The sequence below is a fragment of the Dermochelys coriacea genome, chromosome 3, assembly GCF_009764565.3.
Source record: "Dermochelys coriacea isolate rDerCor1 chromosome 3, rDerCor1.pri.v4, whole genome shotgun sequence".
NCBI lineage: Eukaryota > Metazoa > Chordata > Testudines > Dermochelyidae > Dermochelys > Dermochelys coriacea.
The window spans coordinates 30,154,496-30,177,059 of record NC_050070.1 but is presented as its reverse complement, the minus strand read 5'-3'; the positions used below and the strand labels follow the sequence as shown (position 1 = coordinate 30,177,059).

The following is a 22,564-nucleotide window of genomic DNA, read 5'->3' as shown; positions in this document are numbered from 1 at the left end:
GGCAGCAGTTCTGCGGAAAAGGACCTAGGGGTGACAGTGGACGAGAAGCTGGATATGAGTCAGCAGTGTGCCCTTGTTGCCAAGAAGGCCAATGGCATTTTGGGATGTATAAGTAGGGGCATAGCGAGCAGATCGAGGGACGTGATCGTTCCCCTCTATTCGACACTGGTGAGGCCTCATCTGGAGTACTGTGTCCAGTTTTGGGCCCCACACTACAGGAAGGATGTGGATAAATTGGAAAGAGTGCAACGAAGGGCAACGAAAATGATTAGGGGTCTAGAGCACATGACTTATGAGGAGAGGCTGAGGGAGCTGGGATTGTTTAGTCTGCAGAAGAGAAGAATGAGGGGGGATTTGATAGCTGCTTTCAACTACCTGAAAGGGGGTTTCAAAGAGGATGGCTCTAGACTGTTCTCAATGGTAGCAGATGACAGAACGAGGAGTAATGGTCTCAAGTTGCAATGGGGGAGGTTTAGATTGGATATTAGGAAAAACTTTTTCACTAAGAGGGTGGTGAAACACTGGAATGCGTTACCTAGGGAGGTGGTAGAATCTCCTTCCTTAGAGGTTTTTAAGGTCAGGCTTGACAAAGCCCTGGCTGGGATGATTTAACTGGGACTTGGTCCTGCTTTGAGCAGGGGGTTGGACTAGATGACCTTCTGGGGTCCCTTCCAACCCTGATATTCTATGATTCTATGAGCCTCTCTCCAAGGCACCCCATGTATGATATAAAAGGAAAGAGGTGCGTGTGTAGCCTGAGGGATGCAGTACGTCTCATTTCAGCACTAGCTCTGAAGTTGTGTGAGTAGTGGTGTACAGGGGCTCTTCTTGCCATAGTGAGGTGGAATGTGAAAGTGGTCTGTAGGTTTAATGATGGGTAAATGAAAGTACAGTGTTTGATGGAATCCTGTGCATTAGGACAAAGGGGTTGTACACTTTAGCAAGTTTTTTGTTGAGTCTGTGGAGAAGATTGTGTTTGAGTGCAGGGCAGGTATAGGTAGCTCCTGGCTAGTACCCCTCACCCAAATACAAGTTTTGCCTTAGCAAACATAAGGTATTAAACTCTAATCATGTGCCCTGTTCCCTGAGTGTTCTGTACTAACTGCAAAGGCAGATTGTTAGTAGGCATATTATGGGCACATTGGAGCATCACTCCAAGGGAAGAGTTAAGACTGCAATGGATAGCACCTTAACTCCACTTCCTAGTTTTCAGAAGTTTGCATTACTGTAACTTTATTTCCTGGTTTTCAGAAGTTTAGCCAGCTTCCATGTTCCAAAAGGGTACAAGGCTCCACTAGGCAATCTTAATTCTGAGATGATGGACATTGGGAACATTTAATTTCCTTGTTTTTATAAAAAAAAAAAAATATTTCTCAGCATCCCCATGTACCACAGGCCAGCACTCCCTTTGCACTGCCTCCGGATCTCTGTCAACAGTTACCCTGGCCACAGAATGCACTGGCTGCTTGTTAATCCCTTTACTCCCTCTGTGCTTTCTTCTCATTGTCTATCTCTGCCGTCCAAAACAGCCTGGTTCTCCCTCCACAAGAGTCCTCCTGTGGAGAGCCAGGTGTCAGGGTGGGAGCTGCAGACTGAGGAACTGGGGAGAGGCTGCAGGAACAGAATAGGTACTAGCATGGAGTCAGCATGGACATTTTCTGAGGGGAGGGACAGATACTCCTTGTTGCTCCCCATCCTGGACTCAGCACTGTATACTTGGTGCATTTTCCATGCATGCTTGTTCTCAGCTCACCAAGCAGAGGAACAGGGTCCTCCCACCCCCTGCATCCTAGCACACACATGGGGACAGAGAGAGGAATTCAGATTCTCCAGAGGAACCATGTTCCCCCCCAGTTACCAGGTCACATGGGGGATATGGAGAGGGGCAGACACCCTTCCCAACCCACATTCCAGCACACACATGGGGGGAAGGAAGGCAGCCTCAGATCTCCCCAGATCCTGGCACACATAGGGGAACAGGGAGAGGGACTCGGAACACAGAAGGGGAGAATGTGAAGCTGACAAGCCCCCAACCTCTAATCCCCCACCCACTTCCTGCCACCCATCCGTCCTACCATCGCTAATCCCCACTCCCTCCTCTTGGCCTAACACCCACAATCCCTTGTCCCTACCACCCTTCCATTTATCCCCCTCATCATTTCAATCAATCATCCCCCTTTCCTCCTATTCCCCCAACACCTTTGCCCCCTAATCCCTCACACCTCCAGCAATACTCCAACACCCTCCTACATTCCACCTTACTGCTCTGACCCCTTGTATTCCCTAGCTTTGCACCAACAAAGTTATAAGAATCTAACAATGTTATAAGCATCTTGTATGAGAGGGCTGTGTATCGGGAACACCTTGATCAAATGATACTGCGACCTGGTTTCTTTAAGGTTTCCTTTTCCTTCGGTTCATTGTTCAGGAAACATGATTACATTATCCTAAAGGCCTTTCATCTTTCTTCCAGTTAATCAATGCTAGCACTCTGCTATAATAATCCCCAGGTAGAAAAGTAGCAAGTACCCAGCAATCTCTCTAATATATTTACGCAGCGCACGTGTAATTGATTATCATTCAGAAAACAGAGCTCCTTCTAAATTTACTGGGCACATTTCCCAAAAGTCAAAAAACCGTTAACAGAGACAGACAGTAGCAGTATGCCTACAGATCATTCTCAGATTCCTGATACGGCTAGGGTTTGAACTCTCAGTACATGGGTGTAGCTCTGTTCAATAACCACAGCATCGTCTCTTGAGCTACCCACATACTGTCAACAAGGTATCTGGAACCCTCTAGTCCTACTTTTGCTGCACATCTGTATTTCAATCTTGTTGACTTGATAGTTTTGGTATGTGCCATTCTAGAGATCTAAACTCTTCTTTAATAACTTTGTCAATATTGCTTCCCCAAAGAAGCAATAGGTGCCATGCACTAGGTGAGATAAATACAGAACTAAGATCAGTTGGAGGATGATCAGAGACGTAGGTAGAGTCCCAGGTGTGCATGCAAAAAATATTATAAGAATCAGATTTTGTAAAATGTTGTTTTTTCCAGGGGGGCTGTATCTCAGGAACCCCTTACTCTTCTGAGCCCAAACAAAGACAACAAACACCACCTACACCTCTATGAAGCATAGCAAATTTCAAGATAGTCCAAATAGACATGCAGATTATAAAGTGCACCTGAATCTTAAGTATAGCAGAGCTGGCTTGCCATATATTTAGTTATAAGTTGGGGACGCATCAATTAGAAGTAATGGAAGAGGAGAAGGACCTTGGAGTATTGGTTGATCATAGGATGACTATGAGCTGCCAATGTGATATGGCTGTGAAAAAAGCTAATGCGGTTTTGGGATGCATCAGGAGAGGCATTTTCAGTAGGGATAAGGAGGTTTTAGTACCATTATACAAGGCACTGGTGAGACCTCACCTAGAATATTGTGTGCAGTTCTGGTCTCCCATGTTTAAAAAGGATGAATTCAAACTGGAGCAGGTACAGAGAAGGGCTACTAGGATGATCCGAGGAATGGAAAACTTGTCTTATGAAAGGAGACTTAAGGAGCTGGGCTTGTTTAGCCTAACTAAAAGAAGGTTGAGGGGAGATATGATTGCTCTCTATAAATATATCAGAGGAATAAATATAGGAGAGGGAAAGGAATTATTTAAGCTCAGCACCAATGTGGACACAAGAACAAATGGGTATAAACTGGCCACCAGGAAGTTTAGGAAGTTGAAATCAGACGAAGGTTTTTAACCATCAGAGGAGTGAAGTTTTGGAATAACCTTCCAAGGGAAGCAGTGGGGGCAAAAGATCTATCTGGTTTTAAGATTCTACTCGATAAGTTTATGGAGGAGATGGTATGATGGGATAATGGGATTTTGGTAAGTAATTGATCTTTAAATATTCAGGGTAAATAGGCCAAATCCCCTGAGATGGGATATTAGATGGATGGGATCTGATTTACTATAGAAAATTCTTTCCTAGGTATCTGGTTGGTGAATCTTGCCCATGTGCTCAGGGTTTGGCTGATTGCCATGTTTGGGGTCGGGAGGGAGTTTTCCTCCAGGGCAGATTGGAGAGGCCCTGGAGGTTTTTTTTGCCTTCCTCTGTAGCATGGGGCATGGTTGACTGGAGGGAGGCTTCTCTGCTCCTTGAAGTTTTGAACCATGATTTGAGGACTTCAATAGCTCAGACATGGGTGAGGTTTTTCATAGGAGCGGGTGGGTGACATTCTGTGGCCTGTGCTGTGCAGGAGGTCGGACTAGATGATCAGAGTGGTCCCTTCTGACCTTAGTATCTATGAATCTATAACAGGCAAGACTAAACTGAATTGTAAGACAGTAGTGTCATTGTCAGACAGTAGTGTCATTGTCATGACTTAACATGCCAACGACATGACAGATTTTCCTGTGAAAACAGTCAGTCCTCTTACCCCCCCCCAAAACAATAGTGAATCAAAGGATACGCCTGCTGCCAAAGAACCAATCTGACCAAAATTTTCAAAAATTTGTTTTGTTTTTCAACAACAAAAAAGTAATAAAAAAACCTTTAATTTGAGATTCAAACATTTAATTTTTTGAGATTCCCTCACCCATCTAACTTCTCACACACACTGAAAAAAACATCTGTGGAATGGAGAATTGACAGAATGGGAAAATAAATTATTCTTTTTCAAAACAATCAAAATTGTCGGTTTTAAAATGAGAAATTATGACAAAACCCAAACATTTTAAATGTTGTTGACAAATCATTTTTTGTCAAAAAACTGATGGGGAAAAAAAAAAAAAGACTTGTCCAGTTCTGAAAAGAAAACTTTCCTTACTCAAATTAGGTCCTGGCCTGGACACAGAGCTAAAACCGCTACTCTTATGAAAAATGGCATGGGATTTTCAATGGCCAAAAGCAGCTGATCCTCCGAATGACAGTACAGTGGCCTATAACCATAGTGTCACACTGATTCATTACCGACTTAGAGGAAAGGAGGATACAGATAAGACAACATGAAGCTCCATAAAAAGTCTACCAACCAAAGTCAACCAAGCCTGACTCTCCATCACTATGACAGCTAAGGAGATCACAGCCTGAGGCAGGAGGTGCTTTTCCTGTTGAATGTAATAGGTATTTAGGGTATTTTACATACCTGAATTAGGATAAAGGCAGACATCATTGATATCATGTTCTGGCTCCATGGAAGTAAATATTTTCCCCTGAAATAGTAGGAAGAAAACATTAGATTTCAAATGATGCAATTACGAAGTTTAATAAAACAAACCGATTAAAAAGTAGCCCTTATGGAAATTAAAAATATAGTGGAAGAGTATAGTAGGCAAGGCATGATACAAACAAGGCTTTGCACTATGATGGCAAAGGCAGCTCAAGGAATTCTACATTGTAGCCCCTGGCTGACCAGTTCTTCAATAAGAATATGTGGCCTACTAGTTGCTCAACTCAAAATACAACACTGCATGCTGGGACTTGTAATCTCCCTTTTGGAACTGTTGCATTGAAGATGGGAATGTCAGCAATCTACTCCATTTTATTTAAGTTGGATGGGGCCCTCAGGTTCAAGGCAAGTTGCCAAAGTAGCCCTCGTTTCGGCAAAGTTTGAATGTGCCAGTTTATGTAGTTTCATTTTAATAAGTAACCCATCTATAGTAGAGAGCTGAAATGACAGGTTGGGTATGGGCTTTGGTTCTCCCACCCTACTCCTGTGTGTAACACAAGGCATGGCATAGCACTTTACACTACCTGTAATTTATTAACGTTGTATTAAAGAGGTCTGAATAAAAGGATCCAGTAGTAAGTAACTTAGAATGACTGGAATAGAGGTTAATAGTGATTTAATAATGATATTAAAAGTACGCAGTTTAAGGATTTTGTCTCTCTTCAGGAATTTGACTCGATGTATCAAGAAAAAAAAAAAAAAAAAAAAAAAAAGACATCTCAGTTTACAGCCAAACTACTATAGTGAAGACAGATAAGAGGAAACTATTTTAAAAAATATCCAAAGTAACAGAACAGGAGAAAAAGATAAACAGGAAACAATGCTGCACAACATTAAGAAAAGGGTAAGATCTGTTGTTGAACAACCTTGCCATTTTCAGTTCCTGTTGCTACACATAATCCCACTGATAAGCAAGATAGGCACTAAAATAATTTTGTGACACGAATTGTTTTTTTTAATTAAAAAAAAAAGTTTTGTTTTTAAATATTTTAAAATGGATCCTATTACTGACAGCATAGAAGGAATGGGCGTCTGCCTGTTCTAACAAATTGACATAGAAGGGTGCCAAACCTGCTTCTTAATTACACTGAGGTGAAAACTAGGTATATAGTATATTCTGGGTATAATCCTATATCATAAATAGCCATTTAATACCACTTGGCATTTATACAATGCCGTTCAATTGAGGATCTCAAATCCTCAACCACGAACTGAGATACATGAGTGATATATGCCGATCACTTCACCAATAACTGAAAGACAGCCTGTTCTTGAGTGGAATGTGACTTGTTTAACAACGCATAGCAACACTATACATCAATTTAGACAAAGTGAAGAATACCATATGTAGAATCTACAGGGGAAATTTAGCTAGGAAGAATGCGATTACCAACTAGAATGGTGCCTGGACAATGAAACTACCGTGTGTGGCAGGGTACCGAATGAGGGAAGCAATTGATGTCAATCTCCGTTTTCATTATAGAAACATTAGCAAAAAACACATTGAAACATAGCGCTTGAAATTCTAATATATAATAATATTTCAAGCATTAGGTTACTACCAAAGATGCGGATGTCTAAAGGCAAAGGTTTTGATTGAAAATGTAGGAATTCAGTCCCTTCTCTGCAAGCAGCGATTGCACGGATTACAGGGTCACTCGTTCATAGAAAACTTTCCCAGCATAATTTTCTGATGACTGGCCCTTTGAGTTGGACAGAGAAAAGCAGCTGCATCCCTGAAATAGCCATTTGGCACCCACTTGGTTCATACCCTTCCTTGCCAGCTGGTAGTTATTCCTATTATTCTTTCCCTTTCTGTTATTAAAGAAATGGCAAATCTATCCTTACTAACCTGAAATGTGCCAAGTGAGCTTTAATGACCACTATGGTCAGAACCTGTTTTGCACTGAATCCAGAATTATCGCGCAAATTTAGAGGGACTCAGAAGCAAGACTATTTTAAGAGTGGGAAAACCCAGACAGCACAGTTAGGTGCTTTTATAAGCAAACGTATAAGACAGCCAGTAAGAAAGAAGCCTCTAAGAATTGGGCCACAGTACTAAAAGCATGATCATACACGTCCTCAGTGTTCTAAAATGAGGGACAAAAGCAGAGCAAACTTGGATCCCATTTCTCATCTCTTCTTCCTTCCCTGCAGCAGTCGCACCTACCTCCCAGGCGAATGCTGTTACCCCACCCATCACTGGTCTTTTCCCTGATGATTAATAGAACAGCATTCTCCCATCCCCATCTCAGCAGACAAAAGCCTCCCGCTCCCCACCTGAAAGCACGTCTCAGCACGGGGCTACTCTGGTATCAAAGCCAGAGACTCTCCATCCCAATCTCCCTCTGCACAGTTGGCACTCAGCCAGAGATATTCAGGAACCAACATCTGGTGGAGGTGAGGCCAGTTGGCACCCACACTAGGAAAGAGTCAAAACCCAGCGCTGCCTCATGCAGTAAGAAACACTCTTTTCCCACCTCAGGAGCCACCTACTAAGCTTTCTGGTGCTTAACTGTCGTTGAGAGAAATGTATGAAATTAAGAAAAATTGAGAGAGGCTGGAACTGGTGTTTACACACTAGTCAAGGATTTATCAAGTCTTGTAAATAACTATACAGTTACTGCAAAAGGGCTTGTTACCAACCAACCCATATGTGATCAGAGAAAACTGTAAGAAATCTGGTGAACCTAAAAGGCCTCTTGGTGTTTGTAAAGGCAAGTAGTTTTCCTGTGGTGGAGAAATAATAGTGCAACCCTAGATGACTGTCTGAAATAGGCTATAAAGCATTTGGAAACTACTGAATGGGCTGTGACTTCTCTTGATAAAGTCCATCATCAAGTCAGAAGAGAAGAAGAGTGCAGGAGCAGAACAGCTAGTGAGTCACTGAGGAGTGTAATGCAAGCACTGGTAAGAGAAAAACAGCAAAAAATGAAAGACTCTGAAATGAAACTAAGTTACCGCTGCGCTATTATGGATCTGCTAATTTGCGCATAGTAATTCCATACAAAACATTAGTATGAATGCACAGATTAAGACAAAGAGATTGTCAAACATCCAACAAACATGACATCTCCTGCATCATATGGATATTCAGGCTGAAAGCTCAACTGTATCTCTGTCTTTTAAGCTTATAAGGTTAAAAAGACTGTAAATGAGTCAGTTAATGCAATATATAACATATTGCAAATTGCAATTTGAGTGTAGGCTTAATTTCTCCTTCTTTGTACTGGCATAGTTATATAAATATAAGCATCTGACTCCTTGAATTACAGAATGTTGATCACAGGGGTTAGAAATGAATTAAAGGCATTTTGGGCAAAACAGACTTTGTGCCAAAAGGACAGAGGAAGGAAAACATTTTGTGTTTTGTTTTTTTTCACATCTCACCAATTTTACATATGTTTTAGACCTTTACTTTTTTAAAAAAAAGGCTTATAAGCAACTATATAACTATTGAAAACAGTCTGTGCATCTGAATACACAACAGTTTACTTAAGATTTTCCCAAGGCTCTGTTTGTAAAGTCAAACAGAATCTAACAATCCCAAGCAAATTAGGATACACAAAAAAGCCTCACTATATTGAAATGCAGACATAAGACATAAATTCAAATCACAAACAAAATTATGAAAAATAATTTAATAGACTTACTGTGTCCTTGTTCCACATTTTTATGATTCGTGAATCTGCAGATATTATTAAATCTAATGGATCCTGGAACTGGATTGATTTAATAGGCAGGCCATATTGGTGATCTTTGACTAATAATGGATTACTGGATCTGAGATCATACAACAGAACCTGGAAAAATAAAGACAACAGGAATTCCCTGTACTATCTAATCAAGTGGGTTCAACCTAGACCTGGCCTACTCTCAATGTTGTACCGGTTAAACTAAAATTTGTACATCGCCACCTTTAGGTTAAACTGGTACAACTTTTGTGTTTAGACAAGTCTGTAAAAAATATAACTAAGAAGCAATTGAAGTTCTGAACGGATTATTGTTTATGAAACAAGCCTGATTTACACTGAATTAATCTCTTATACCAGGGGTGGGCAAACTTTTTGGCCCAAGGGCCACATCAGGGTGCGAAACTGTATGGAGGGCTGGGTAGAGAAGGCTGTGCCTCCCCAAACAGCCTGGCCCCTGCCCCCTATCTGCCCCCTCTCACTTCCCATCCCATGACTGCCCCCCTCAGAACCCCTCCCCATCCAAACCACCCCCCTCCATGTCCTCTGACTGCCCCCCCCAGGACCCCCACCCATAACCACTCCCTGGGACCCCTCCATCTAACCCCCCTTTCCCTGCCCCCCCAAACCTCTGCCCCATCCAACTGCTCCCTGTCCCCTGACTGCCCCACAGGACCCCCTGCCCCTTACCTAACCCCCCACCCCCTTACCATACTGCTCAGAGCAGCATGTCTGGCAGCCGCGCTGCCCGGCCAGAGCTAGACACACTGCCGCTCTGCACTGCAGGAGCGCACAGCCCCGCCGCCTGGAGAGCTGCCCACGTTGCGGCGTGGCCAGCAGAGGAGGGGCCTGGGGCTAGCCTCCCTGGCCAGAAGCTGGGCAGGATGGCTCCGCGGGCTGGATGTGGCCCAGGGGCCATAGTTTGCCCACCTCTGTCTTATACCAATACCACAGAGATGCTTCAGTACCATGATAATTATATATGAACGTAAGCATTTACCACACTTCCTAGTAAATACCAAAAATGAAGTGTTATCTGTGCTGTCATCTGCCTAGTGTATTCCAGTGCTATTTTTCCTTTATGGCACAAGATGGTGATAAGGCAAGGTAACGTCAAGTAAAATATGTAACTCAGGTTCTTAGAAGCTCCTTAGGATTTAGAATTTTTTAATCAACTTACTACCTCGGAATGTCATTTTCACTCTTTCATTGAGAACATTAGTGTTCACATTCCCTTTATGGGAAGTAATGTGGTCCAGTAGGAAAGAACCCTGGCCTGGGATTCAGGCGACTTAAATTCTGGTCCTGGCTCTCCCACTGATCTGTCATTGGGCCTTAGACAGTGTTTCAATTTTCTAAACGTAAAGTGGGGAGACTAATGCTAACTTACCTTTGTAAAGCACCCAGTTCTACACATGAGCAGAGCTATGCTAGTACTAAATATTCTTCTGGTTCAGCAACATTAGACTTTGCACCCCAAGCATTCAGGTGAATGGCTCTCTCAAAACATACGGAACACGTACTCAGAAAGCAGATGTACACAAACAATACTCAACCTGGGACTCTACAGTCAAACAGAATACTGAAGACAGAAGAAATTGCAACACTGCACTACACATGGACAGCCAAAGTAATACTGAATCAATGAACTGGAGTTGGCCAATCCCTAACTTCACCTGGGAGCAGTTGGAAGAAAGATGAAAAATAACCCCTTTCACTACAATAGCCAGGAGGAGAGTGGATACGACACATTGAATTGAAAAGCAGCAGAACCACAAAAAACAGTAACTTCATCACACTATTGAGTCAGCCGAAAGTTACACTGAGATGTTGTGCATGTGGGGGCGGATTTTCCACCATCCCATCAGGATATCACTACATTGTTATTTTGTAGCTCTTTAATTCCTCTTGATGAAGTTACTCTGTGCCTTAACGTTGAGTATTACTATCTTGTATGCAAACAAAAATGTTTGTTTGTGTATATTTTACTCCTCCGCTAGTACAAACGGGTTTCAAAAAAATTATACTGAATGTCTGAAAAGATCCAGGTCTTTGGTACAAGAACTGTATCTCTCAAGATCTACAGCAAACAAAGTTAATTCAACAGCATGCCTACCTGCCCAGTGGATGTGCCAACAGCCATATTCAAAGCTCCATTAAACTTCAGTGCTGAAATAGATGGTAGGCCATCTATCCTGAAAAGAACACTGTTTATAATTATATTTTCCTTTTAGTAAAGACTGTGAATATTTGTTAAAATGCCTATAGTTAATGGCTAAAAATACTGAATGTTTTTTTATATACTCAGAAATTAGATACAAAAACTAATGGGGACACCAATGACATGCATTTTTCAGAAATATTATTGTTCATCTTCACAAGCATTGTGCTGATGTGCATTTTTAAAAGTTAGCCTTTGGCTGTCAGACCAATGAAATAAGAGACCTAACTTTCCAGATAAAGGACCAATTCTACAGCATTTACACAATAACGTTGATGAGATTACTGATGTGTAGGAGGACTGGAATGTAGGATCAGGACCTAACATTATGCACTAACAGCCAATCATTACTTACTCTGTATCTGCTGTTACACTGCTTAAAGCACAGTCCAACACACCAACTCGATTTCTTGTTCTAGGGTCCCAGCATTCCACTTTCCCCTAAACAGAGTATAAACAATTAATGAAAAAAAAATATATAATTCAAGATTACAGTGCAATTATTTAGCCCTGTCAGAAACCAGATATCAAATTATAGAGGATGCTGGATCTATTTACAAGCCATTTTAATTGTAAAGGTGAACAGCTCATGGAAGGATTGGATTTAAGTGACAACATGCTAATTGCCACATTTTAGTTTTCTTCTTTTTCTAAAAAATACGGTCAGATCTGAATATCTTTAAAATGTTAAATCCTAAAATAGTAACAGGATATGTGTAGGCTAATTAAGTTATACATATGTCTATATTTTAAAATTAAATGTGAGGATTATTTTCTTTGTTTTCTTGTGGAATCAAACGTCTCCACATCCAATATAGTGCAAGAAATTGTGTTTGCATTATGCTCTGAAAACAGCCATGTGGTCCAACATCTTAATCAATTCACATTTAACGTAATATATTAGATCAAATTAATTCTTCAGCTATATATTATGATTTACTTCTATGATCTGTATAGCAAGAAATGAGAAAGAAATACTACCGCAGTTCTGAGAAAGGTTAATTTAAACATTTACCTCAGCTGTCCCAGTAGCAAATAAGCAGTGTATGGGATTTATGTCACAGACATTATTCTCCCTAGAATAGAAAGAGGGGCAAAGTTTAATGACCCACAAAATGACTTAGAAGAACTACAACAATTTTAATTATCATGTTTATCCCAAAACCACAATCCTACCAACAATCCCACCCTCAACTGCCTGCTTATTCATTCCTTCCATAAATCTTATTGTTTCTCATCCCCTCTTGTACTTGAAATCTTCCCTAAAATGATTTACAAGTCTATCGCCTCAAAGTCCCTTCTCAAGACCCACTTCCACCATGAAGACTGCAAGAAATCAGCCAACATATAATCGCTAGACTGAAGAGCACTGGGGATGGTTATATGAGGGCACATTAATCAAAAGGAAGTTTCATAAAATCTATTTTAAAGAGCAGATTAGACAATTAAAAAATATCCATAGAAATAAATTGAACACATCTAATTGTCAGAGTGAAGATTTTTTTTAAAGTACGAAGCTCAGAATTGACCATGCTTCTTCCAAACTATACCTTTATTTATATTAAAGTGCATTTGGATTGCGCATGGAACGTGCTATTGATAATGAGCAAGCTAAATATTTGGCTCCCCCTGCTGGAAAAATTGTAATGAACATGATAAACTGTAGTTACTTACGAAGCATCTGTTTGTAGAGAATTCAGGTACCTTCCTTGTTCCAGATTTAATCTGTATATTTCAGAACTACAAAGAAGTTAAAGTTAATTATTTCTCTCTAAATGCTGCATATTTTAAATGAGTGAAAATCATAAGACAATTCTTGTTTAGATCTCATTTTTACAGCAAATATAAATTTTCAGAACTTAATTTGAACAGAGCAGGGAAACTCCTATGCCCGACTAACCTTTCTTCCCATCTCCAAATGTTCACCAACAAAAAATGTTGGTACTATACTAAAAACTACACCATCCCAGATAAGGAATGTGTTAATTTTCTAACATGTTGTCTTAGCAACTCTCAGCATTTTCTGTTGTTTGTTATTTATTTTATTTTATAGATAAAATATAAATTATTTCCTTAAAAAAAACCCAACCTACTATTCATCTTGGTTTGAAACTTTGAAGGTCTACATATGGCTTTCACTCCCCTGCCTTCCTAGGGACTCTATAATTCATGCTTTTACATAACTTTACTAAATTGAGTTAAATTGTAACAAAATCATCAACAAGGACAAACATGGAAAAATATAAATTGACTTTTGGATTTTTCTGATTTTTACATTACATAATACACATGATTCAACATGACAGTATATTGTGTTGTAATTTTTGACAGCTATTTTCAAGAACATAACGTAACTGGGCAGAGAACTATCCAATGGTAACACACTAAGGAAATGAAGGGACTTAGAGAGTCACAGAAATGCAGGGCTGGAAGGGACCGTGAGGGGACATTTAGTCCAGCCCTTTGTGCTGAGACAGGACCAAGTATGTCTACACCATCTCTGCCAGGTGTTTGTCCAACCTGTTTTTAAAAACCTCCAGTGATGGGGATTGCACAGAGTCACTTGGAAACCTATTCAAGAACTTAACTACTCTTATAGGAAGTGCTTCCTAATATCTAACCTAAATCTCCCTTGCTGAAAATGAAGCTAATTATTTCTTGTCCTACCTTCGGTGGACATGGAGATCAATCAATCAATATCCTCTTTATAACAGCTCTTAGCATATTTGAAGACATATCAATCTTCTTTTCTCAAGACTAAATGTATCCAGTTTTTTTAACCTTTCCTCATAGGTCAGGTTTTTCTAAACCTTTTATTGTTTTTGTTGCTCTCTTCTGGACTCTCTCCAATTTGTCCACATCTTTTTAAAATACGGTGCCCAGAACTGGACACAGTACTCCAGCTCAGGTCTCATCAGTGGTAAGGAGAGCCTATTACCTCCAATATATTACATATGATAATCCTGTGAATACACTGCAGAATGATATCAGCCATTTTTGCAACTGCATCGCATTGTTGGCCCATATTCAATTTGTGATCCAATATCCCCTCCAATCTTTTTCTGCAGTATTATTGTCTACAGAGTTATTCCCAAATTAGTATTTGTGTATGATTTTTCCTTTCTGAGTGTTATTGCAATTAATTTTGTAAAGTTTTCTGTTTAATGAACCAACTTAGATTTTCTATCACAAACACTTTCTACTCTTCACCAAAGAATAGTATTTTCCACTATGCATGTAGATGGAATTGTCAATTTTTACAGTATATTTTTAGCTTCATTTTAAACTTGGAAAAAAACAGTCCTAAGAAAAATGAAAACAAAGACCAGCCCATCTGGATCAATACCTTGCTCCTACAAAATACAGGTCACATGATGGGTAGTGGTAGGAGAAATCTCTACCAAACTTTGGTATTCTTGTCCTGTAATAACGGCCATGTTGTGAATGAAACTCAACGTATCTGTCACACTGCAAGAAGACGATCTGAAAATATAAAGCAGAAAGGATTTGGGGGTTGGTTGTTTTTTTTCGATGGTTTCCTCCCCCTTCCCCACCCTCATTACTCTTTTCTTTAAAGAAAACTCCAGTGATTTTTCAAACTCACAGGTTTTTATCAAAACCAACTGACTTGGCTATTATTTTTAATTAACATTGTATTCAACTAACAATGGTAAAATTTACTAACATTGATCATGCCTCACTATTTTCATTGGGTACGGGGAGAGAGTTTGATCTTTCCAAATGATTTCTGTAGCCTTTGATCAATGTTTTTAGTGAAATTTAAACATGCGTTTAAAAAGTTGCATAATGGTGGTGGCGTTTTCTGTTCATTTGTATGCATATATAAACAACTCCCCTACCATCACCACTCACTGAAGGGAAGGAAAGGACCGATGTCTAACAGATGAGCACTTTTGATAATCTTGGAGGACTTGGTCTAGCAGCACTGCTAGCAACGATGGAAGTCCTGACACATGACCGAGGTAAAAGTACCTGTACCCAGTCTGTGCTAGTGTTTCCACCATTCTATCCAACAAGGAGCTGCACCAGTGCTAAAATAATCCTGAGTGCACACAAGACTTATAAGCCTTTTAACTTCTTATTTTAAACTTCTGGCAAAGGGAGATGTTTTCAAGTGAAGACTGAGATACTAAATAGAATAAATTGTGGTATTCTGGAGAATAGAGGGAAGAGTTCCCTGCCAGCTAACAGGAATATAGGAATTACCAAACTAGAATCACACTTGAGGTCTATCTAGTCCAGTATCATGTCTCAGAGAGTGGCCAGCAGCAAATGCTTGAGAGGAAGGTGTAAGAATGCTGCAGCAGACAGATGCAAGATAATCAGCTCCATACATTAGGTCTCATGATCCAAGAACTAGAGACTGACTTAAACCCTGAAGCTAGAGGTTGAATATCCATGCCACAAAATTTGTTACCATTAATTATAGCAACTCTGGATATTCATGTTATTCACATAGAAGTCCAAACCTATTTTGAATTTTGCTAAATTCTTGGCCTCAACGATTTCCTGTGGCAATGTGTTCCAGAATTCAATTACAGGTTGTGCGAAAAATTACTTGAATTTGCCACCTTTTAATTTCATTGAATATCTGTTGTTCTTGAGTTATGAGACAGGGAGAACAGAAATTCCTGATCTACATTCTCAAGACCATTAATTATTTTATATACTTTTATCATGTCCCCTCTTATTCATCTCCTTTCTAATATAAACAATCCAGATATTTTCAATCTCTCTTCAACATAGTTTTCCCACATCCTTGATCATTCTGCAATTTATTTATTTTTTTTTTACAATGTGGGTAATTAATATTGCAAATGAGGTCACCTCATTCATTTATTATAATGGCATAACAACATTTTCCAACTTATTCTCCATCCAATTCCTCATGCAGCCTAACGTCTTGCTTGGCTTTTGACCGCAGCTGCACATTAAGCAGAGCTCTTCATTCAGCTTTTTACAATGATGCCCAGGTCAATTCTCTTCTCTAGTCTAACTAGAAGCTCTTCTGTTCTAACTCGACAGTCTAGTAAAACTAAAGGAAGTTTCTGAAGCATGGAGCAGTACAGAAAATAAATTAAAAAGATTAACGCAAAATGAGATCATATTCAATTTAAGTTTCAATAACATGTTCTAAGTTCACCAACAGAAGGAAAGGGGGAAAGACATCAAAGGATCACTCTCAAGGGGAGCAGAGATGCAGTTTATTTTCAATGACAAATCTGAATATTCATCCTCCTTTACTTCCCCCATAAAAAGCATTTTTAAAGACTTTTCAAAATGTACCTAAAAAATAAAACACAATCAAATTTCATTCCTCCATAAAGTAAGCTCAGAGTAATTAAAGGACATACAAATGTTGACGTTTCCCTCAATCTCTAATAATTGTTGTTTTTGATATTTTTGGAAAGTCTCTACAATATTGGAACGAAAAACACTCAGGTTTTCCTTTATTAATAAATAGATCCAAGTCAGTGGAACTTTTTTATATTAGTTTTCCCTTAACAGCATGTCAGTTTCTGCCACCACTGAGTTATTCCTAGAAAATAAAACCATTGGATGACAAATGGAAAGACAACCTTCTTTGAAAAGGTCAGGGAACAAAAACACCATTCCTTACTAAACCTATACATCGAGTCATAAAAACATCAACTAGTAAATACTTCCAGAGTAATGCCTCTTTGATTAAAAATATCTTGAATGCACTGCTAATTTAAATGGTAACAGGTTTCAGAGTGGTAGCCATATTAGTCTGTATCAGCAAAAAAAAGCCAAGGACTACTTGTGGCACTTTAGAGACTAACAAATTTATTTGGGCATAAGCTTTCGTGGGCTAATGAAGTGGGGTTTAGCCCACGAAAGCTTATGCCCAAATAAATTTGTTAGTCTCTAAAGTGCCACAAGTATTCCTAGTTTTTTTGCTAATTTAAAGTAGGTAGGATTATTTGGACTGGTTTTCAGTTTCTCTCCTTATTGATAATATAGTATGTTTTTGGATAATAAAGTTAAAAAAAGACATACAAAAAGGAAAATATGGAATTAGACAAGTTCTCTAGATAGTTTTTCTACATCTGAATATATTGGCAATTTCAGTTAAACACAAAAAAGCAAGACTATATTTAGTAACCAGACAGGAAACTAATTTGTAAACAAAAATGTCTTCTGCTAACCTCACAAGTTTTTTTTTTTCAGTCCTTAAGATGGCCAGCATTTTCTCTTAGGCTTTGTCTAGAAAGCTACATTGGTTACAGGTATGAAAAAAAATCACACCTCTGATCAACACAGCTATGCCATCATAAACCCCAGTGTAGAAGCAGCTACGTCAATGGAAGAGTGCTTCCATCAATGTAGCTAATATCGCTTGGGAAATGGTGTTCCTACACCAACAGAAAACGTCAACATTTCTGTCAACGTACGCTGTGTCTACGCTACTGGACTATGCCAGTATAGTCTCCATAGTGTAGATGTACCTTTAGACAGAAAGCAGGTGGAAGGCTGCTGTAACTCACAGAATCAGTTCCCTCCTTTTCCCCTTCAATGCAGACATAGTTATTCTTAGTTTTCTAGCAGGTGGCAGAATTTTAGACATTCTGTATCTAGACAAGCAACAAGATTACGTATCCAATAAAATGCTAATGTCTGTCCAGGGAAACGGAGGTCCTGATTCAGCAAGGTACTTAAGCATATGTCTAAATTTAAATACCCGAGTAGTCATATTTAAGTCAACAAAATTACTCACATGCTTAACATTAGACATGTTAATAACTTGATCAATCAGCACCTTAAATACATTCACTTTTAAAGGAACAGTCAATTTGAAAAAAATCACATTTCTGTCTGAAAAATTTGTACCTACCTTGTAGTTGTGAATGACTGTGACTAAGGCTATGTCTATATTTACAGTGGCGTGTAGAGAACAGCCCCCTAGCATGGGTATAAACAGTACTGTAGATGGTGAGGAACTCCTTAGATGAGTAAAAACACACCAGAACCACGGGAGTATCTATCCTACACAGCTCTTTACACACCTGAGAAATGCCTCCCACATCTACCCTGCTATTTTTAGCAGTGTACTGCCTTGCCCCTTTCCTGCTGCGGGAGCCTTTCCCTGCCTAAGTTGAAGGCTCTAGCAGCAGGGAAAGGGGAGAAGCAGTGAGGAGAAGATGGTCCACTGCCATGTGTAGCTGTAAACTGCAGCATGGATGCAGCCTGCTAGTCACTAAGGCATATAGGTACACACACCCGATACACTGTTACAAATATAGATGAGGCCTAAAATGTCTATAATTGAAAGAAATTAGTAAAGACATTTCCTTCTTTTTCACATTTCATTTTTTTGTATTTTTGACCAAACTTTGCATTAGATTCCAGTTTTGTTCTTTGTCCTGTATCCTGACTATTCAGGAGAAGACACAAACAACAGAGGCAGAGAAAAATAAAACATTTTAAATATCATTTTAAAGAGTCAGGACATGCTATTTAAAGAAACTGGACTTTCATTTTTTTAAACTCATCAACTTCAAAAGTTTGTATTGGCAGTATCCCTTCAATACACAGAAGTCTAAAATAATTCAGTTCTCAACAGACATTAAAAATAAAATATTAAACATACCTTTGAGTAATCATCTGATAAAATATCAAATGTAACCACTGGGGAAGAGGAGGAACAAAGGAAGTTTAAGAATCAATTATGTAAACATGATTTACAAACAGTGACCTAGATCTTTGATGCTTAACTTTCATCATGTAAGTAGTTCACACTGACGTCAATGCGTTATGTATGCAATCTTTAATTACATGATCAAATACAATCTTCATATACTTTTCTAAAGCCTTAGAGTTACACATGTAGCATCTCGTAATGTTTTATCATTCTTGTAAACAATGTATTTTCCTTAAAATAATACTCAAGTATATCTTTTTTTGACTCAGTCTAGTTAGATGCTAGTTAAGTCAGAGAAAGGAAATTTTTTTTGGTGAATTTAGGCAGCTTTTATGTGTCAGCAGGTGTCCACTATTAAACTGTTGTACTTACTCTGAAGGAGTTCTTTGTAAATTAATGACTTTCACAGATTGTTTTTCTGGAATACTATAAGACTATACACATGTTTAAAGTTTAAAACAAATTGAGATGTAAACCATGAAATTAAAGGTTATTATAACGAATATGCACAAAATTGCAAGTACAACCTTGCCTTTGTCATATCTTGAGCACTTAACCACACAACTTTAACAATATCTTAATTTAGTTTTTTAGATGAAATTATTTATTCATTTCTAGTAGCACTCAGAACATGTAAAGTTCTTTTCTGATAGGAAAGAAGGGAAATAAGCTTCAAATTCCATTCAGAATGTAAGCAATTAACATATAATTAATAACCTTAACTAGCTTACAGATTTAAATTTGATACCGAATAAAAAACAAATTAAAGCTTTTTAGAGTTTTCTAGAACACTAACTAGATTGATTCACTTGGAAAGAAGAAACTGCAATACTAGTGTGACAGGTTCTACTGTTCAAGGCAGGAGTAGGCAAATTAGTAAGTTTTACTCTGTACTTATTGCTTTTCTTGATAGCTGATTAGATAAAGGTTATTTGATTAGATTTTTTTTGTAATTAAGGACAGCCAGCCATAAAAGCATGTTTATCTAGGATTAATGGCTCACTTTCTAGCAATCTTATTGATTACAGAAATCTCATTTGGGTTGACCAAAGATAAACATGAACATTTGGATCTAACAATTACCAAGAAAAGTGCAATGTAAAACCTTATGATCTTAGAAACTTAAGTTACAAGGTAAATCAGATAGCCTGTGCTTTGCTTTAGATATGTAATTTAAGTTCCCACAGATTTCAAAATGATTTACAAAATACGTTAAGTAACACTATCCCCCTTTTACAAATGGGAAAATGGAGGTACAAAAAAGTGACTTGCATAAAATCACAGCAAGTTAAAGACAGAACATATATGTCTCTATTCCACTTCAGTGCTCTACTCACAGGTCTACACTATTTCCCATATACAGTTTAAAGCCATATCATTTACTGACCTTCAGAATCCAAGCATCTTTCAAATTTCAGGGATAATTGATAGGTATCAAAACACCGGATCCTTGGCTTATATGTTCCTGCAAAACAGTTTTATCACTGACATAAGCAAACCAGAGAATATGTTTTCAAGACAATCAGTTAAATAGAGTCAGGCCTTAAGTATGCACAGTGTTTACTTTCGCCATTATTTCAACTGTTGCGACCTTCAGCCCTAGAAATCAATGGTAGCTGCTGAGTGCTTGCAACTTTTAAAAATCAAACCACATAGGGACATAACTTTAGGGACCCGTTTTTGAAAACCTTGACCTTGGTGTTGCAGATTTATTCTGAAAACCACACACAAACACATCTAAGCTGAAGATAAAGGTCTCTGTGACTGGATTTAACAATAGTACCTTCTAATAGAATAGTATCTGAAAGGCTAAGCCTGTGTACTGTATTAGATTGCCCAGGTCTGCTTAAATAACTAATTCTCAGTTGTTCTCTCTGTGAAGTTTAGTTGTAGTACTATACCTCCATCCTTTTAAAGAATACCAGATTAATTTAAAAGAGGATACAATTATTGTACAAGAATAATATTCATAACAGGAGCATTTTAACCAAAATGGCTGAAGTACCCATAGAAAGGAATAGGAAGATAACATTTTCTTTACACTTTACCATTAAAGTGAGATTCATAACTAAAGACAACATTTACTGTTCATTCACCAAGTCAGACATGCAGCTATCATGTCTTAAAATAGTACATTTAATCTCAAATAATATATAGTTTACCTGGGCCAATCCATGAAATATTTACAGAGTTTCCACTGATTTTTACTTTTGATTTAAAAAAACAATCAAAACCAGGTTTCATTATTTATGCAAATTTGGATCATTAAATAGTTTGGTAGTCACTGGGATTTTCAATCAATTAAACTTTAAAAACTTATTTTGAAAGCCAGATTCATAGACATGTAATAGAAGTGTCAAGGGCAGCCTCCATTTGCAAAAAATAACTTAATTAAATTCTACAAATACCCATGTGCTACAAAGAAGTGCTTCACGGAGTATCATGACATGTGAGCTACCAGGATCACTACCTGGTAACAGTAAGCTGAAAAAGCACCTATACACTGACACTTAAAAATTATCTAGAAAGTCTTCTCTCCTTCAGTAAGGTAGCTCCAGGTCAAGATTTTCTAATATTTTAGCCTTTGGCATACATAAACATTTAATTAACTCACCAGCTGCCATAATATACTGTCCATCCCTTGATACATTAATCTTTGTGCTAACTGTGGGCATGTCAAAGTCTTGAATAAGTTCAATTCTTCTGCGAACATCTGAAGAGAAAACATTCCTATTAAAGAAAACTGGTAACATCTTTTGTTTGACAGGCAAAGTTTTCTAAGGCAGTATCATTAGTAACGAAACAAAGGACAAAAATACTCATTTTAAGCATGATTAACATTTAATATAATACTCCTGGGGGAATTCTGCGCCAAAAAAATTAAAAATTCGGCACGAAAAAATTAAAAATTTGGAACAGAATATTTGAATATTATGCAAAATTCTGCATATTTTATTTGTCAAAATAACACAATATAATTAAGCCAGTTACAATTATTTTGGTAATTTGTTTCAAAATATCTGTCAAAGTATGCCTGTAACAACACAGACCAAAAAAAAAAAAAAAAAAAGATTCTGGTAATTTTTTTGACAAATAGATTCCTTACGAGGCATATTAATACAGAACTTTGTGTAAGTCATTTAAGTTACAATACAGAACTGTATTTCCTGCACCTTTCAGAAGCAGTGCAAAGGCTTGGGGGAGTCAGGGAGTTGAGGGAGAGGGAAGGAGCCTAAGAGTGAACCTGGAGGGTGTTGGTGGGAGGTTTTTCTTTGCACGGGTGGGAGAGAAGATTGTTAGGGTGTTGGGAAGGCTCCCCCATGCAGACCCTGGCTGACCCCAAGCCTCTCTCATTCAGTCAGGCATGTCTGCCCCTGACCCCGGCCCCTCCTCCCCCAGGCTCAATGTTATCACCCCACTAGCTCCTAAGCCCATGCTCCAGTCTGTCCCCCCGCCACCCCCATGAGCCATTCTGAACCCCAGCCCAGTGTGCCCCACTTTGTACTAACCTGGCTCTGCGGGCGGGTGCTGTAATGAACTCTATTCCTGGGAGAATTCTGCAGCGTTGGGCATAGAATTTTGTATTTTCCCACATAAAAAGCACTTTGTCTAAGAAGTGCTGCAGTTCCGCCTTTTGTCCACCAGAAGCGGCTGTGGCGCTAGAACAGCCAGCTGCCTTCATGCCTCTTCTGGGCAAAAGGCGGAACTTCAGCACTTCTTAGGCAAAGTGCTTTTTA

At 38.7% G+C, this 22,564-nt stretch overlaps 1 protein-coding gene across 2 annotated transcripts in view; it reads right to left on the bottom strand.

Annotated features, from left to right (window-relative positions):
- The window catches only part of NOL10 (nucleolar protein 10), an 84,582-nt gene that overhangs the window by 56,716 nt on the left and 5,302 nt on the right, over nucleotides 1–22,564 (bottom strand). Inside the window, exons 3-12 of one of the 2 annotated variants that reach the window (XM_038396545.2) lie at nucleotides 21,442–21,540; nucleotides 20,215–20,292; nucleotides 18,777–18,814; nucleotides 14,490–14,626; nucleotides 12,818–12,883; nucleotides 12,159–12,219; nucleotides 11,499–11,584; nucleotides 11,039–11,117; nucleotides 8,884–9,033; nucleotides 5,147–5,213 (exon numbers count right to left, since the gene is read on the bottom strand). In XM_038396545.2, coding sequence (XP_038252473.1) covers nucleotides 5,147–5,213; nucleotides 8,884–9,033; nucleotides 11,039–11,117; nucleotides 11,499–11,584; nucleotides 12,159–12,219; nucleotides 12,818–12,883; nucleotides 14,490–14,626; nucleotides 18,777–18,814; nucleotides 20,215–20,292; nucleotides 21,442–21,540 — 861 coding nt within the window. The remainder of the gene's footprint in view (nucleotides 1–5,146; nucleotides 5,214–8,883; nucleotides 9,034–11,038; nucleotides 11,118–11,498; nucleotides 11,585–12,158; nucleotides 12,220–12,817; nucleotides 12,884–14,489; nucleotides 14,627–18,776; nucleotides 18,815–20,214; nucleotides 20,293–21,441; nucleotides 21,541–22,564) is intronic. The other variant, XM_043510245.1, reaches the window with a different exon arrangement.